This window comes from Dendronephthya gigantea, unplaced genomic scaffold (assembly GCF_004324835.1).
Source record: "Dendronephthya gigantea isolate DGI-Jeju-01 unplaced genomic scaffold, DenGig_1.0 000079F, whole genome shotgun sequence".
In the NCBI taxonomy this organism is placed as follows: Eukaryota; Metazoa; Cnidaria; class Anthozoa; order Malacalcyonacea; family Nephtheidae; genus Dendronephthya; species Dendronephthya gigantea.
Window position 1 is genome coordinate 719,519 of NW_021163089.1, and position 15,062 is coordinate 734,580.

At 36.8% G+C, this 15,062-nt stretch overlaps 5 protein-coding genes across 6 annotated transcripts; 3 read left to right on the forward strand and 2 right to left on the reverse strand.

The window, feature by feature from the left end:
* Nucleotides 1-37: 37 nt before the first annotated feature.
* On the forward strand, nt 38-2,502 carry LOC114532474 (activator of 90 kDa heat shock protein ATPase homolog 1-like). Its single transcript, XM_028553985.1, has 11 exons — nt 38-192; nt 304-383; nt 625-676; nt 790-934; nt 1,030-1,150; nt 1,229-1,308; nt 1,451-1,496; nt 1,715-1,818; nt 1,919-2,020; nt 2,095-2,146; nt 2,264-2,502. The coding sequence occupies exons 1-11, from the start codon at nt 113-115 to the stop codon at nt 2,434-2,436; spliced, it is 1,035 nt and encodes a 344-aa protein (XP_028409786.1). The 5' UTR covers nt 38-112; the 3' UTR covers nt 2,437-2,502.
* Nucleotides 2,503-2,736: 234 nt separating this feature from the next.
* On the forward strand, nt 2,737-3,915 carry LOC114532344 (tetratricopeptide repeat protein 9C-like). Its single transcript, XM_028553829.1, has 4 exons — nt 2,737-3,001; nt 3,076-3,128; nt 3,205-3,328; nt 3,545-3,915. The coding sequence occupies exons 1-4, from the start codon at nt 2,737-2,739 to the stop codon at nt 3,640-3,642; spliced, it is 540 nt and encodes a 179-aa protein (XP_028409630.1). The 3' UTR covers nt 3,643-3,915.
* On the reverse strand, nt 3,882-5,188 carry LOC114532449 (mitochondrial genome maintenance exonuclease 1-like). Its single transcript, XM_028553955.1, has one exon. The coding sequence runs from the start codon at nt 5,073-5,075 to the stop codon at nt 3,963-3,965; it is 1,113 nt and encodes a 370-aa protein (XP_028409756.1). The 5' UTR covers nt 5,076-5,188; the 3' UTR covers nt 3,882-3,962.
* Nucleotides 5,189-5,265: 77 nt separating this feature from the next.
* LOC114532438 (RNA transcription, translation and transport factor protein-like) lies at nt 5,266-7,162 on the forward strand. Its single transcript, XM_028553940.1, has 8 exons — nt 5,266-5,434; nt 5,595-5,719; nt 5,810-5,909; nt 6,084-6,182; nt 6,270-6,358; nt 6,429-6,491; nt 6,620-6,680; nt 6,762-7,162. The coding sequence occupies exons 1-8, from the start codon at nt 5,374-5,376 to the stop codon at nt 6,914-6,916; spliced, it is 753 nt and encodes a 250-aa protein (XP_028409741.1). The 5' UTR covers nt 5,266-5,373; the 3' UTR covers nt 6,917-7,162.
* An 87-nt stretch (nt 7,163-7,249) lies between these two features.
* On the reverse strand, nt 7,250-14,886 carry LOC114532437 (protein sel-1 homolog 1-like). Of its 2 annotated transcripts, none has more exons than XM_028553939.1 (21): nt 14,722-14,886; nt 12,485-14,224; nt 12,291-12,363; nt 12,126-12,204; nt 11,965-12,051; nt 11,720-11,833; nt 11,466-11,547; nt 11,278-11,348; nt 11,109-11,189; nt 10,948-11,004; nt 10,770-10,838; nt 10,462-10,539; nt 10,292-10,354; nt 10,093-10,180; nt 9,772-9,837; nt 9,614-9,696; nt 9,199-9,364; nt 8,905-8,979; nt 8,524-8,696; nt 8,254-8,376; nt 7,250-7,944 (listed from the first exon to the last, which is right to left on the reverse strand). In XM_028553939.1, exons 1-21 carry the CDS (start codon nt 14,792-14,794, stop codon nt 7,816-7,818), a joined length of 3,570 nt encoding a protein of 1,189 aa, XP_028409740.1. In that variant the 5' UTR covers nt 14,795-14,886; the 3' UTR covers nt 7,250-7,815. The 2 variants fall into 2 exon arrangements, with proteins under 2 accessions (XP_028409740.1, XP_028409739.1); XM_028553938.1 differs by having other exon boundaries at nt 12,485-14,227.
* Nucleotides 14,887-15,062: the final 176 nt, after the last annotated feature.

The window sequence follows — 15,062 nt, forward strand, 5'->3', positions numbered from 1 at the left end:
TGGGGCCGGCACTTCATAATTAATTACTCTCGTAATTCTTGATTAGGGGAAATTAGAAGGTCAAAAAAAATTAGCGTTTTGTGCCATAAAAGTGCGTATATTCTGTGACAAAATGGCTAAATGGGGAGAGGGCGATCCCAGATGGATCGTTGAGGAAAGAGAAGACGCTAAAAATGTGAATAATTGGCATTGGTATGTATTTATCAAATGTTACACTTTGATACAGGTGTATGGGTACCATATGGTAAGTGGTAACCAGTGATATTGTCATCTGGTTAATCTCTATCTTATATACTGTATTAGGACTGAGAAGAATGCAACACCATGGTCAAAAGAGCGTCTCAAAGAACTATTTACAAAAATGAAAATGAAATTCGAAGGAGGTTTGGTTGAGTACTGCCTTATTGAAGTTTGTCATTTTAATAAAAAACTTGAATTGTCTTCCCATAGTGTCCTAACCTCACAAATATATTTTATGAGACATCTAGCACCAATTTTTCACCCAGAACGACAAAGTTTCATCATTACTAGTTCTTTTAAAGAGTACAACAGGTCTTTGCTTGAAGCACAAACATATATTGCCCAGTCAAAACATGATAATTTGATAGTTTTCTTTTTTTAAAGGTGAATGTGAAATAACTGAGGTCACTAAATTAGAAGGAGAGGCAACTGCAAAGTAATCATGGATGATTTGTCATATTTTTTTACACAAGCTTATTTCATTTTCATCAAAGCAATGATCTATTATTGACATTAAAATTGTATTGCAATGTTTTCTCTCATATATAGCAATCGTAAAGCCAAATTAATTTTCTTTTATGAGTGGGAACTGTCAATGGATTGGAATGGATCCTTGACTGATGGTGATGATTTTATTAAAGGAAAAATAAAAATTCCTAATCTAAGCGAAGAAAATGAACCAGATGACATCACGGTAAGCCATACATAGAGCTAGGTTGATAGTGTTACCACATCCCCAAGGGCAGAAGGCACGAATTGCTAACTTCATTTATGAAAATCGTTTTGCAGATTGAAATTAGCACAAACAAAGATACTGAAGAAACATATAAATTAAAACAGTTATTGATAAAACATGGCACCCCCATGATAAGAGATAAAGTTGCAAGATATATCAAGGAACTAAGAGAAGGTAAAGTAATTGGGAAACTAATGGTGCATTGCAATGTTTTTTTTTGTGATTCTGATGAACAGAATGTTTCTGTTTTAGAGTTCAGTCAAGGTTTGGTCTTGCCAACAAAAACAACATCTAACAAAGTTCAAACTAATGCTAATCTAGATATAAGCAAGGTAGATCTCTTGAAAAACTAAACACAATTTCATTCAATGGCTGGTAAACTCACTTGCAATACAATCTAATACAGTTACTTAACATGTGGATCTATGATGCAATATAATTTCTTTGCAAAACATATTCTATTGAATTCTTTAGGAATTTAAAAAGGCACAGATAAATGATGCCAAAGTAAAAACAAAAGGTATCCTGCAGTTTGCGGTCCAAAAATTGTGGTTTTGCTGTTATTCACATACAAATAGAGTTTTGTTGATGGTGCTCAGTATTTAAGGGTGGATTACTACTGATTACCTTTCCTCAAATAAGCATGAACAATGAACATACATTGTCATACAGTAGATAAGAAGAGCAGGACAAGTAAATTCCCTACCTGTTACTCAATAACTTTGTTTTAACTCTCAGATCATAAGCCTGTGGGTTGCAAGATTGAAACTTCAAAGTTCACATCAACTGAAGAATTTCTAACTTCTGTAAACGAGATGTACCATATATTGACTAACGAAGAGGTGATTTTCAAGATTGTGCTTACACATGTTCTCTGCTAGTACACATATTTCTAACTTATTCCTCTGTCATTGTTTCTTTTCATTTGCCTTTCAACCATAGAGAATCAGAGCATTCGCTAGATCTGATGTTAAAATTGAAGCATTCAAAGGGGGTAGTTTTGTTCTTTTTGGTGGAACTATTAATGGCAAATTTCTTGAACTGGTTAGTTTTAATATGTTCTGTAAAACATGCTGTTCAATTGATTTGTCTTAATTTAATTTAACCCTGCTTTGCAGATACTGAATAAAAAGATATCAATGCTTTGGAGATTTAATACTTGGCCACCAGGTGAGATCAACAGCTAATTCACAGCTAAGAACATCAGCTAATTCACTGTTTAAAACAGACCAGGCTTCCAGTTATTTTACCATTTCTTATTTCCTAATTTTCATCAATTGTTTTTAGAGCATTATTCAACCGTTACAATAGAGTTAAACCAAAAAGATGACAGAACAGAGCTGAGATTTTCACAAACTGGAATTCCCTCCTCAGACTTTGAGAGAACAAAAAACGGATGGAATCAATACTATTGGTCAAGCATAAAACAGACTTTTGGCATTGGCATGAAATACTTCTAAACTTCGCACCACACTTTTAAAACTTTTGTAATTTCTTTGTTGAACTAATTTTGTTATATTGTGCACAGAGTGCAGTAAATAATTATTAGAAATTTAATTGCTTGTTATTAGTTGTTTTGTTTGTGTCACTGATTGAGTCGCCCAGTCAACCTGGCTGTTAAATGCCCTATTAATGTCCTTTATTTAGTTTTAAAAAAGTGAAATTGTAGGAATTATATACATGGATTCAGGACATAAGATTACTTCCAGTAGGTAGCGTTCCAGTTCTTTTCAGGTCAATGGCTAATATCCAAATCCAATATGGCCTCCAATGCAGGAATCCAGGATTCAACGACAGAAACGGACGAAGGACGTGTAGTTAAAGCAGAAATTTATAAAGCTGAAGGAAATGAATTTTTTAAAATGGGGGAATACAAGAAGGCAATAAAAAAGTACCATTTTGCATTGATGTATTTGAAAGGAATTGGAGAGAAACACCCGATAACACAGGAACAAAAAGTATTGACAGAAGATTGGAAAAAGAGATTCGATGAAATGAAATTTAGTTGCTATAATAATTTAGCAGGTTGTGTATGAAATGCTTTCATGCTGATGAGTACAAGGATAGTGTGTTAAACATGCCATACGTCTATATTCTAGCATGTCTCGTCAAAGATAACAGATGGGAGAAGGTTATCGAATATTCAAACAAGGTATTAAAATCATATTGAAAGTTTGAAGATTACGTGTGTTTCATACATACAATTCTTTCTTTCTTCTCTTTGTTAGGCGTTAGAAGTCCATCCTGAGAATGCTAAAGCATGGTTTAGGAAGGGACAAGGTTATTACCATACGAGAAACTGGGACAAGGCTTTTGAAGCCCTAAATCAGGCGAGAAAGCTTGAACCAGATGGTTAGTGTTATGGGACTATGGCCAGTTGAATGAAGGCTAGATAGCCTATGCATTCAATAGTTACTTATTCAACCATTGTAAAGATAAAATCCATAATTCAAGATTACTAATCCAGGCTATACCACACCACAGGTGGATGGTGCTACTGTATGTATGATTAAGCTTTCACACAACCAACCCCTTGTGTATAACAAGTGTATTAACCAATATTTTTAGATGCTAATATAAAGAAATATGAGATCAAAGTAGAGCAAGAGCTGAAAAAATACAGAGAGAAAGAGAAGATAATGTATGCTGGGATGTTTGCAAAATAAGACATAGAAAGAACCTGGCAATGCTTGCTCTTGATGGAAGGACAGATTTTGGAGATGTGCAAATGTGCACTATAATATAGGAGTCCAATTACATGTGTGGAATCTGAAAGGATAACTTCAATATGGAGACTTGAAAAACAAAATGACAATAAGCTCAGTGTGAAGTTACCAGTTATGTGTATATTATGGAGTCTGGTTGCAATTGAAACATTTTTGTAAATTTTTATTTCAAAGTTGCATAATGTTTGTATAAACCTTTTCATATGAAAAAATGTTTGAAATAGAAAATATTTTGTTTAATGTCTTTAGTCAATATATAGCTACTGACGTCTAAATTTGAATAACCTCACAAGCCAGTCCTGCCAAAAACCTTTGCATTGTTTTAAATCCAGGAAATGCACATCAGCAGGTGAACCATCTTCGTAAACATAGACAAGCAGACCATGCCAAACCTGAAGCCCATTTGTCAGGTCGCTGTTAATTGCCCCGGCATAGGCTACCATTTGCAAAGGATGCTCACCACAATCTTTCAAAGTTGACTTTTTCTGTTGTGATGTCTTCCATTCAATGATACAAGGATTGCCATGGTAACACGCCAATGTGTCAAACTTGCCATGATAGCCAAGGTTTGCATGAGAAACACACTTCTCGCTTGCAATGGCATCACCCAACTCGCCAAAAACTGTCCTGGCACTTGTGAGATACCCTTGCAACTTTTCAGGTATATCATCATGTAACTGTTTCCCTATTAAACATCGATGAATAAAATGATGGAAATCTGTTCCCTTCTTTTTTATTTCATTCATTTTTTGTCTGAAACCATCCTCTCCAAGAAGTTCTTTCTGCTGCTTAGTCCAACAGGATATTGCAAAGAGTTTGCTCTTGGGAGCTGTGCTTCGCAGGATTTTGCTAACACTTGGCAGCCCTATTTCAGGCTCACTTGGTTTAAGTTGATCCAAATAGCAATCAGCATCTTCATATATACTTTCTTCACCCATGCATGACTTATTTTTAAAGTATCGCACTTGTGCTGTATCTGACAATAGTTTGGCGTTTGAGCTGTTGTAGAAAAGAAGTTTTTCCTGCCTAGCACCTCTCATCATGTTGCCAGGATACAAGCTTGAACTTTGCATTGGATTGAACGGATAATTTAGAATGTATGAATTGGATAAAATATTTTGATAGAAGTCTAAAAGATCAGCTTGCATTTTGATGGTTTTTGTATTTGCAGGGATGCCAAGTTTCTTGCACCAAGCTTGAAGCTCGCGTCTCGACATGTCTCCAATCTCACCTGGAGTGAACCACCTGCCCTCTCTACTTCCATGGTCAACCCCACCTCCTAAATTCTGAAACGACGACAGATGGCATACTAATACATTACACATGCTCTTGTAAGCATTTCTATAAATTGCAATTCTTCTAAAATTCTGCATCTTAGGAAAGCACTTTCTTTAACAGTTTAACAAATCATACGATGTTCTGCAATCATGATACTCTATATTGGAAGGATCAAAGAGAACAGTCTATTCTTTCCCCCCACGGACTCCACCACTCAGTGGACTCCACGTGGTCTAGCCCGATTTTAGGTACCACCTGCAACTCAGGCAAAGATACAAAGCGCTGGATTCGCGACGGATTCTATTCTTTGCAGTTTGTACAGTTTCGAAAATTAAAAGAAACCGAGGTTTTTGATCATATTCTAAACTAATTTCTTTGTCTGGTACGGTATACATGTTTGCGCGTAAATTGAAAGCCCTTGGTTACCACAGTCCAAACAGTTTCGATGTAAATGGTAAGAAAAATTGAAACCAAGGATGGATCAGATCATCAGGGTTTAGATTCACGTCTGGATTACGTTTAAATCCCTGATTAGGATTAGAACATACCAGAACTTACAGACATAAAAGAAATTCTGCATGATTGTGTGAAATATAATTTTGGGGTTTTTTTAGATCCAAAGCAACTCTCTACACTTATTGTATGGCTTGAAGATATAAAAATTCGACTTTATCCAATTGAGGAGCGGACTGCTATAAGAGACATGGAAAATAAAAACTGGGCGAATGTGTTCAAACAGGTTGGTTGTGAAATGAAGAATCAGTCAATGTCAATCTTGATTTACCATTGCTGATTGGATTATCTTCTGACTAATCCAATCCGTATTTAGTATTTGGTTGACCTAAAATGCCCAATAAATCCTGAGATGAAAGAGCAGATGTTGGATTGGTTGTTAGGCCATGCTGTGCGACTGGAATATTCAGATAAAGGTAACAGTAGCTAGTTGAAAGAGTTTGGTGGTTTCAGTAAAATTGCATTGAACATGAGAGTTTCGAAAGTAGTCTTTGATACCATAAGGTAGTTCTTGAAAGGACTCCATATAGTAATCAACTCCACTTTCCACAAGTGTTGAGAAGTGATCATAAAATATCCCATCTCTTCAGCTCCACAAATAAATGAAACTTGGCAAGAGTTAAAAGCAAAGAAACAACTTGAGAAGGATGCAGTGAAAGAGGCCACAGAGACGTTACGAAACCTCAGAGGTAATGATTAGAAGTAATTATATAAAATGAATGACACCATGAACCACTCTATGAATCACACCATGATCAACATGTTTTGTTTCGCAGCTGATAATCCTAATTTGAAAGCTGGCATCCTGTCATTGGCAAACTTGCTAAAAATTCCAGAACACGAAGACCCTCTGTTAAGGCTTCATGTAAGTGACAGTATAGACATTCTCTGCATCATATACCACTAACCTTTTACATACAATGTTAATTTACTAGGCTGTGAGGGCATTGATAGAAAACAAACTGACTATTGAAGCTCTAGAAAATGCTAGTTCACAGGTAATTCATCAGGAAACAAGGGTCAATAAGTACAATTTATATTAGCTGACCATATTTGCATTAATTGCATGATCTAATTTTTAATTTGTTCTTTGCTATATCAAACAATTGCTTATACTTGTGTTTAGAAAAAAACAGAAATTGACTCAAAGTTTTTGCAGAATATGAAACTTGGTTTTGACACTGGAGGTAAAACAAAAAGTTTACTCTACTTTTGCTGGCTTTTGTGTGAAAATGTCTTTGTTAGTTGTGTGAAATGTCTTTGTTTAGACTCTGCAGTGAATGAGGCAGCAAAGATTTTAAGGCTTCTTCATGTATCTGAACTTCGGGAACTGCAAACAAGTATAACCCAGGCTATTGTGGCTGCACAATCTCACACGGCTAACCCAAAAACTGACACAAAACTTGGAAAGGTTGGAGTGTAGATTGAGAGGATTTGAGGCAATGTTTCTCATGCAGTATACATACCATCAATAAAGTGTAATCCAATTACAAGGATATAAATGCAAGGTCTTTAATGAAATTATTTTACTGGTAAAACATGATTTCTTGGAGAAGGGAAACCCATTTTTATGAGTTGAAAGGTCTTGTTTCACATGGAATTATTATTATTATTATACCCACATCATCTTATAGTGTTTTTCAGTGGGGTCCTGCAGTACATATAAAGGGAATCAATGTCATTGTACAATCCAGTCATAAAAAAAATCACACAACAAAATTTTAAACTTCAGACAAACCTTTAATAAATAAATTCAATGAAACCTTTAACTAAAACGTTAATTCTTTCACAATCTAAAATTTGGTTATGTGTTTGGTAAAATATTTATTATGAACTTACAAATGCCTATAAAGTTCACAACAACATTGTGAAGCATTGCTGGGATTAGTAGACACACCTTACCTTCCTATCACACTTATCTGAGCTGTTAAATGTATATCTCTCAAAACTCTCAAAGGAAAACAGTGTAGAAAATAACATTTCTTTCCATAATGGTTTTCCCTTCTGCTATTGTCTTCACAACCAAACTTCACTTTGAAGTAAAGAGAATATATTGCATTAAAGATGAGGCTTGGTGGTGGAGACAATAGCAGAGGGGAAAACTGCAAAAACCACTTCTCGGCAAGTGCGAAGTCCGCTTTATAAAAAATTTAGCCTGTCCTGAAAACGACGTCTTTAGATTGACAGGAACAATCTTCAGAGTTAGAAAATGACCAATCAATGTAAATCTCGTTTTCTAGTGTTTTATGTATATACAAAATCGTATTTCATCTCACCTCTCTCCTATCGATAGACTGAAAAGTAAATTCTAATGTCTCGCACTTAATACCTCCATCGATATAATATAAGTAATCCAACAAGAATTGCGAGCGTTGTCATCACGTAGATGTCCCAGTCTTTGCCCAAACGCTCGTCCATGTTGACATGAAAATGCGACCAAAAGACATAGTTCTGAAGAAAGAAAATCACGGAAATTAAACATAAGAATTAGTTGTCTCGATAACGGGATGAATGGATTCGTTGTCTTTCCTCAAAGGTCCAGTAAGGACATCCATTGCTGCACTATTTTTACTGAAAAAATCGAATCTAATTTAATCTCCTTATCACTGAATTAGAGCGAAATTAAAGACCACAGGATTGTGGCATTCCATCATCCGCACAGGTTCCACTTCATCGTCTCTGCCCAATCATTTACCAGCCTCGTCTATGAAATTATCATCTATAATTACACCACACACACACGTAACAACGTGATCTTACCCTATTGACCCAATCAAAGCCGTACACCACAGCAAGTTTTGCCAAAGCCAGCGTGACAGGTGCCTGAGCATCAGGACTGGCCTCGGCAGCCATATCGTAAAATCGTTTAGCAAGGTGGACATCCTGAAAAAAACAAGCATTCCACAAGTTAAACCGAGGAATGTATAAAAGTTCTAGAAACTATGGCCTGAGGCGGGAAGACCTGGCAGTACGAGGATGATAGAAGAACCCCAACATCAATCCAGTGCAGATCAAGATCAGAAAATCTACCTGTTTCATTCCCAATCCCCTCTCGTGCATATAACCGAGGTTGAACATGGCCTGTGCGCTGCGATGTTGTTCCTGGGCCACGGTGTAGTGAAATGCGGCCGTTTCGTAGTTCACCTTCGTTCCTTGACCGTAATAATAGTAATCTCCGACCTTGATACGAGCTCCGACGTTACCTGCAATACGAAGATGTCACGAAGTTTGCCGACAAAAACACAGACCATAATTTAGTATGAACAAATTACAAAATAGCATTTTTCAAGGCTACTATTTTGCACCCTCGATTGTCGAACAGCGCTTCAAATAACTGAACTATAAATAAGACTAGACTCAATGCAAATCATTTTTAAAAACCCACTCAAACAGTTTGCTTCTACACCACACCTTGATCGGCAGCTCTGGTCCAGTAGAGCAACGCTCTTGGGTACGTGTGGTTGTCAGTCATCACGGTATTCAGGTCTAAAAGTTAAAAGGAAAAACATCAAGCATACTTGCATGATTTCTTTGTATCGACAGCAGCCAAACCGCACTAATTCATGTAGTGAGAATCAAAAGAAAAGATGCAAATATTCCATGCACTGGTGAAGCATTTTTAATTTCTCCGCTGTTAGACCCACTGTCACCATGCAAGTATGAGGTCAATACACTGGCCTTGCAAACAAGAATAAATAATCAAACCTTGATCTAGTATGAATGCGACGTTGCTCTGTGCTGTTTCATAACCTAGTTCAGCAAGATAGGCATATTTAATCAATGCTTGATTGGTGTTGCCTGATTTGTAAGCTTTATGAGCGTCCATCAACAATGATGACCATCTCCCGCGTTCCGCCACGTTCTTGAAAAGCTACAGAAGAAAAAGGTAATGTCATGTATCCAATTAATCTGATATAAAGGCTTGTGCTCATCTAGTAATGTTCGTGAACATTTTCACTGATGTGAAATAGTCCGGATGTAAATTTGTCTTTATCTTCTGTATTCAAATCAGTCATTACTGACTGCACACACGTAGCATTACGTACACATCAGCCAGCTTGACAGATTCATGACAAATACTACTCGATAAAAACCATCGCTCAGACGTATAAAGTCTTACCTCCGTTGATGTACGACATGAGCGAACAATACCAGTGCCAGAGGAATACATAAGTGCCAGAAAGTAGATTGCTTGTATGTTACCTGTATATGGTAGAAAATATTTTGCCTCATTTTTCCAGGTGAAACTCAGTGTCTGAGAGAAATATCTGCACTCACCTGACTGAGAGGCGAAGTTAAAGTATTTAATAGCTTGTTTATAGTCTCGTTTCATTCCCAAACCATCTAGAAAACACAATACTATGGTTGTCAATGGAACTTCATAAGAAACCTGAGTTTCAATGTTTCTCCCTGAGTAACTAGTAAGCACAGAAACTGACTGTGCTAGTGGCTGCCACACATGTAGTAACAACTCTATTTCTATCCCTGAGAGTACAACTCTATCTCTATTCCTGAAATATGTGTTGTTGTTCTCCGAGACAAATACGGTGCTCTCCGAGATAAATACGGCGTTCTCCGAGACATACACATTCAACTTACGATAATACATTGTTCCCAGTTGTAGTTGTCCATCCACCCAGCCTTGATCTGCGGCTAACTTGAAGTATTTAATTGCCTGGGCATAATCCTAGGAAACAAGTGATCATGCAGTTACGTGCGTGGGACTACGCATCATGCAAAATATCTGTATCTTGATTGCTAGATGGTACAAAATTATATATTTAAAACGTAATGTTACCATAGGTACGCCTTTCCCATGTAAATACATCAAACCAACTCCACTTTGGCCAACAGGATTACCCTAGAAATAAACAAACATATGCTGTGAACAATAATTATTGTAAATTACGAAACTACTAAACGACGAAACATCACAGTCTATGAAGATTTTCTGTCTCATATACGCACCAAATCAGCAGCTTTTTTAAAGTACTTCAAAGCAGTCTCATTGCTTGCTTTCACCGCGCTGTTTCCATTCAGGTACATCTGTATTGGAGAATATTTATCAACAACTTAAGAACTGCAAGTGCTTTAGTGATATGGCAAAGAGAACGGTGTGGTAGGGGTCTATATGATGTGAAAAATTGGAAAACTGAAACTTTGGTAAAATATACAATGCTTAAAACAGGAAAGGATAAAGGAAAATCACGGCAACTCTATAGTCTTCCAAGAGGAATCAAATCTCAGTCGGAGCGAAATATTGATTTAATTATTACCTTTCCTAAGAAGGCGTACGCATTGGGGTTCCCGGTGTCGGCAGCTAGTTGGAAATATCGGTAAGCCCTCTAAGAAAACAGACATCGTACCAAGGTAAGTATCAGGTGTATAGCTGAAGACATTACTCCAGCGAAATTATTCAGTTATTTCAGTTTAATAAATATTAGAAAAACATACGGCGTAGTCTTGATCCACGCCTCTACCACCCTGATAATGCAACTGACCAAGACCAACCTTTGGTGTAAAAATAAAAAAAATAATAATACAACAGCGATTAACCTAACAACTGAAGATTACCTGACACTATATCGGTGCCACACGTTTCTGATCAGACCCACCTGTGCTTGGACATCACCTTTATCAGCCAAAAATTGATAGTATTGAATTAAATCTTCATCCAACATTGCATTGTTACTATTCTACAAGATTGATAAAAAATAGCATTTATTGTTCTGTACACTGCTGGATACCAATGGATCTTAATGGATCTCGTCGTCGTATCCTCACCTGATCTACCTCATCTGACAATCGGGTTCGCTGAACGGCAGGACCACCAATAACGTGGGCATCAGCCACCACTAAAATTATCATAACAGTGACATTGTTGTATTAGAAAACTCTATTTCTAGTTTTTTAGAGAGAGTTGAGGCCGGAAAGATTATTACGCCCATATAAAATCTCAAAACTGAATATACCTTTGCTTGCCACTCTTCTGTAGTAAGTAAGGGCGGTCTCGCAGTTCTCCTGGACTGTTATACCTGAGAAATGTCTGTATCCCTGTTAATAAGAGAGTTTGTTTCAATTACAGCGCTTAGTTTGTCAAGGTTTTTCCAAAGATTGCCACCTGCATGGCAGGCACTGTGAGTTTGTTTGGAAATCAAAGGAAATGCATTCAAGACGAAATATTAGCGTTTAGTTATTATTATAATGTGATTCATTTTCATCTTACCAAAGTCATTTCAGCCATGGTTTCACCTCCCAACGCCGAGAAGGTGAGATAAACCAATGCTTTACTCTGACTTGAGTTCACTTCCATACCAGATGCGTACATAAATCCCAGCATCTAAAAGGAATATTATGAATGCGTTGGCCTTCGGATAGGAATCGCGATGCCTGGGGCAAGTGTGAACCCAATTCTGGGTATATCATTTAACCCTAGCTCTTTTCACGGTGAAAAGTATTAATGTGACGAACCTGTTGTGCTTTTGGTAATCCACAATTTGCAGCCATCGTAAATAACTCGTATGCTTTTGTGAAATTCTGAGGAACGCTGTCACCAAACTAAGAAATAAACAACTAAATTATCTAACGATCTTTGGACGGAAAAAAAAGTAAATTACGATGTGAAGAAATACCATATATTCTCTTCCTAAATACTCTTGTGACTTTGCATGATCGTGCTCGTAAGCAGCTTTCTCCAAGTTTGATAAAATGCTAGAATTTTCAGAGGGAAAAGACTGAGTGAGACTGGGAAATGCACTGAGCAATCGCTGAGGAAGAAATATACGTTGATAAAATACCTTGGATCAGCTTTAGTTTTAGAATTGTTCAGCAAACTCATAGCATCTTCGTATAATTCCTCCCCCAAGTCAACTAAAAGTAAATGTTGCTAATCTGAAAGTTGGAGTATTTTTTTGGATACAAATGAGCTTGGTATGAAAAGATTTAAAACCAGACAGAAAACTGAAAACCTGTTGCGATGCGACCACCATACCTGACTTGTCTTCTTCATTCTTCTGAGCACGAGTACCATCTTCACCACCAGAGATACTTTCCTTTGCCATATTTCCATCCTCATCCGAGGCATCCTCCTTTCCATCTGTTGTACTTCCATCGTGGCTTAAATTCTCTCCACCCATTGTGTGTCCATCTTGATCTGTGGTAGCTTCGTTCTCATCTGTCATTCCTCCATCGTGACCTAAAGTTTCGTCTTTTTCATCCAGTGTACCTTCACCATCACCCAAGATATCTTCATCTGTTAACACTCCATCTTGACCGTGAATATCTTCTTTTTTAACATTCGATTCCTCATCCTGATCTAAGCTACCTTCATCTGCTAACATTTCACCTTCACTGGTGGTGTCTTCCTTCTCATCCTCTGTGGATCTTTCATCTTCATCTTCACCTGTTGTGCTTCTGTCTAGGCTGGTATGATCATCCTTGCTCTCTCTCACACCAGGAGAATTGGAACTTTCTGGTTCATCTCTTCCTCTTTCAACATATTCAAACTCATAAAAAGAAGATGAACGAGTTTTTTTAAGAGTATCTTCAGTTGTTACGTAATGAACCTCTTCATTAGCTTCATCATTTGTCTCTTTCTTTTCCACATTTTCCTTTTCAGCTGCATCATTTTTATGTTCATTATCACCTTGTGTTTCCACTGTTTGCTTTTCGTTTTCTAAACCACCAAAATCTTGAACAATATCACCATCACTTTCATCCATCTCCTTTATGAATTCACCTTGAACAGGTAAATCCGGTTTCTTTTCTAAATGTTCATCTGCACTTTTTGCATTTTGACCACTTTCTGATTCCTGCACTTGATCTTCATCATTGGAAGAATGACCTTGCTCAATAGACACTTTCACAGTATCTATGATATTAGGCTTGGAATCTAGGTCTTCTTCAACAGGAATATTTTTATCATTTAAATGATGATGTCTGGAAATTCTTTCAATTTCCTCATATTGTATTTTTTCATTCCTATCATCCTGGCCTTCATTCTCAGAATTTGAAGGTGATTGTTGTGTCTCAGTTGGTTGAGTTTCTTGCTTAACAAGCACCTCATAGGATGCTTCAACTTTGTTCAAATTTTCCTCGCCATCTGAGTCACTCAAAATCCTCCTTTCTCCTGGAGATTCCTGCACATTCTTATCATTCTCATTATCACTGACCTTCTCTGAGAGAAAACTACTTTCTTCCTCGCTTAAACGAGATCTATCTACCTCCGGCCGATCCTTGTCCCCAGTTGTATCTATATGTACCTTGACATCATTGTTTTCATTGTGTGACATTGTTATTTCCTCATCTTGTCTTGAAATCACAGGTTCTGTGTTAACATCACCAACATCATCATATTCTATTGTTTCAATATTATCTTTATATTCAGCTCTCTTTTCCTCTGCATCCAACTGCTCAATTCCATCTTCCAACTTATTTTGTTCTTGTTTATTAACCGGCTCATTTCCACTGTCGCTTTCTGCCATATTTTTATGCTTTTGTCTGTTATTCATTTTCTCATCACTTATTTCTACTTGGTCTCCTTGAATTATATTTTCTTGAGGCTCATTGCCTTCAGGTACATTTTTCCTATCTAAACTATTTATATCATCGACCATGTCTCTATTTACATCAGAACTGTCTTGTTTGTGGGAATTATATACATTGTCATTTTCTGTTTCTGATATGCTGTCTGTCCTTGACTCCATCTCACTGCTCGTATAGTCAGTGTTAGCTGCTAAAAGAAAAAAAGCCCTCCATGTATTCTCAATTTTATTTGTGGGGGACACTTTTGCAAAATTGTAAACAAGGCCTCTGATTGGCCAAACTAAATACAAGCAACCAATCAGGGGGCTTGTGGGCAAATTTGGCTTTGGCTAGCAGAGCAATATCTGAATCAAAACTGCAACAGTGAGGGGCAATGTAGGCGATTGAGGTAAACAATGGAGCTTTCTTATAATGTCAATCAAACTTCGTGTATCATTAGATATTTCGCGCTTGACATCACTATGAGAAAGGTCTATTTGGTTCTTATTTAAGCTGTATGAACTATTTAATTCATAACTACAGTTAAATATCACAGTCTTCAATTAACGAGAGTATCCAATGAAAACACTCCCAACTTTATTAAAGTGCAGAATTTTACACCCAAAAAACCAAATAATTAATACAAACCAAACATAAAAATTCTTGTAATTTATAATTACTTATAATTTTTGTATCCATAAATACCTTTATCAGAGATGGCTAATACTGCAACAACGTAAGCGATAAGGAATGCTAAAATAGTCTTTTTCCTGATCATTTTTGAAAGAAATAAAGATATATCGGGCAGTTTACGCCAACATGCTGTTTTCAAATTTTTAATGTTTTTGTTTTAAAGTACAGCAATTTCCTCGCTCGCCACGTCAGGTGTTTTACTGTTTCCCATCAATCAAAAGTCGCTTCGGTACAGTCCGGTTTCTGGTCGTATACTTGCAAGAAATATTCGCAATTTTGTTTTATACAATTTTTACGCCAACTTATCGTGAACGCTTGTGTCACATGTGATCTTTCCTTTCAGACGTAAACCA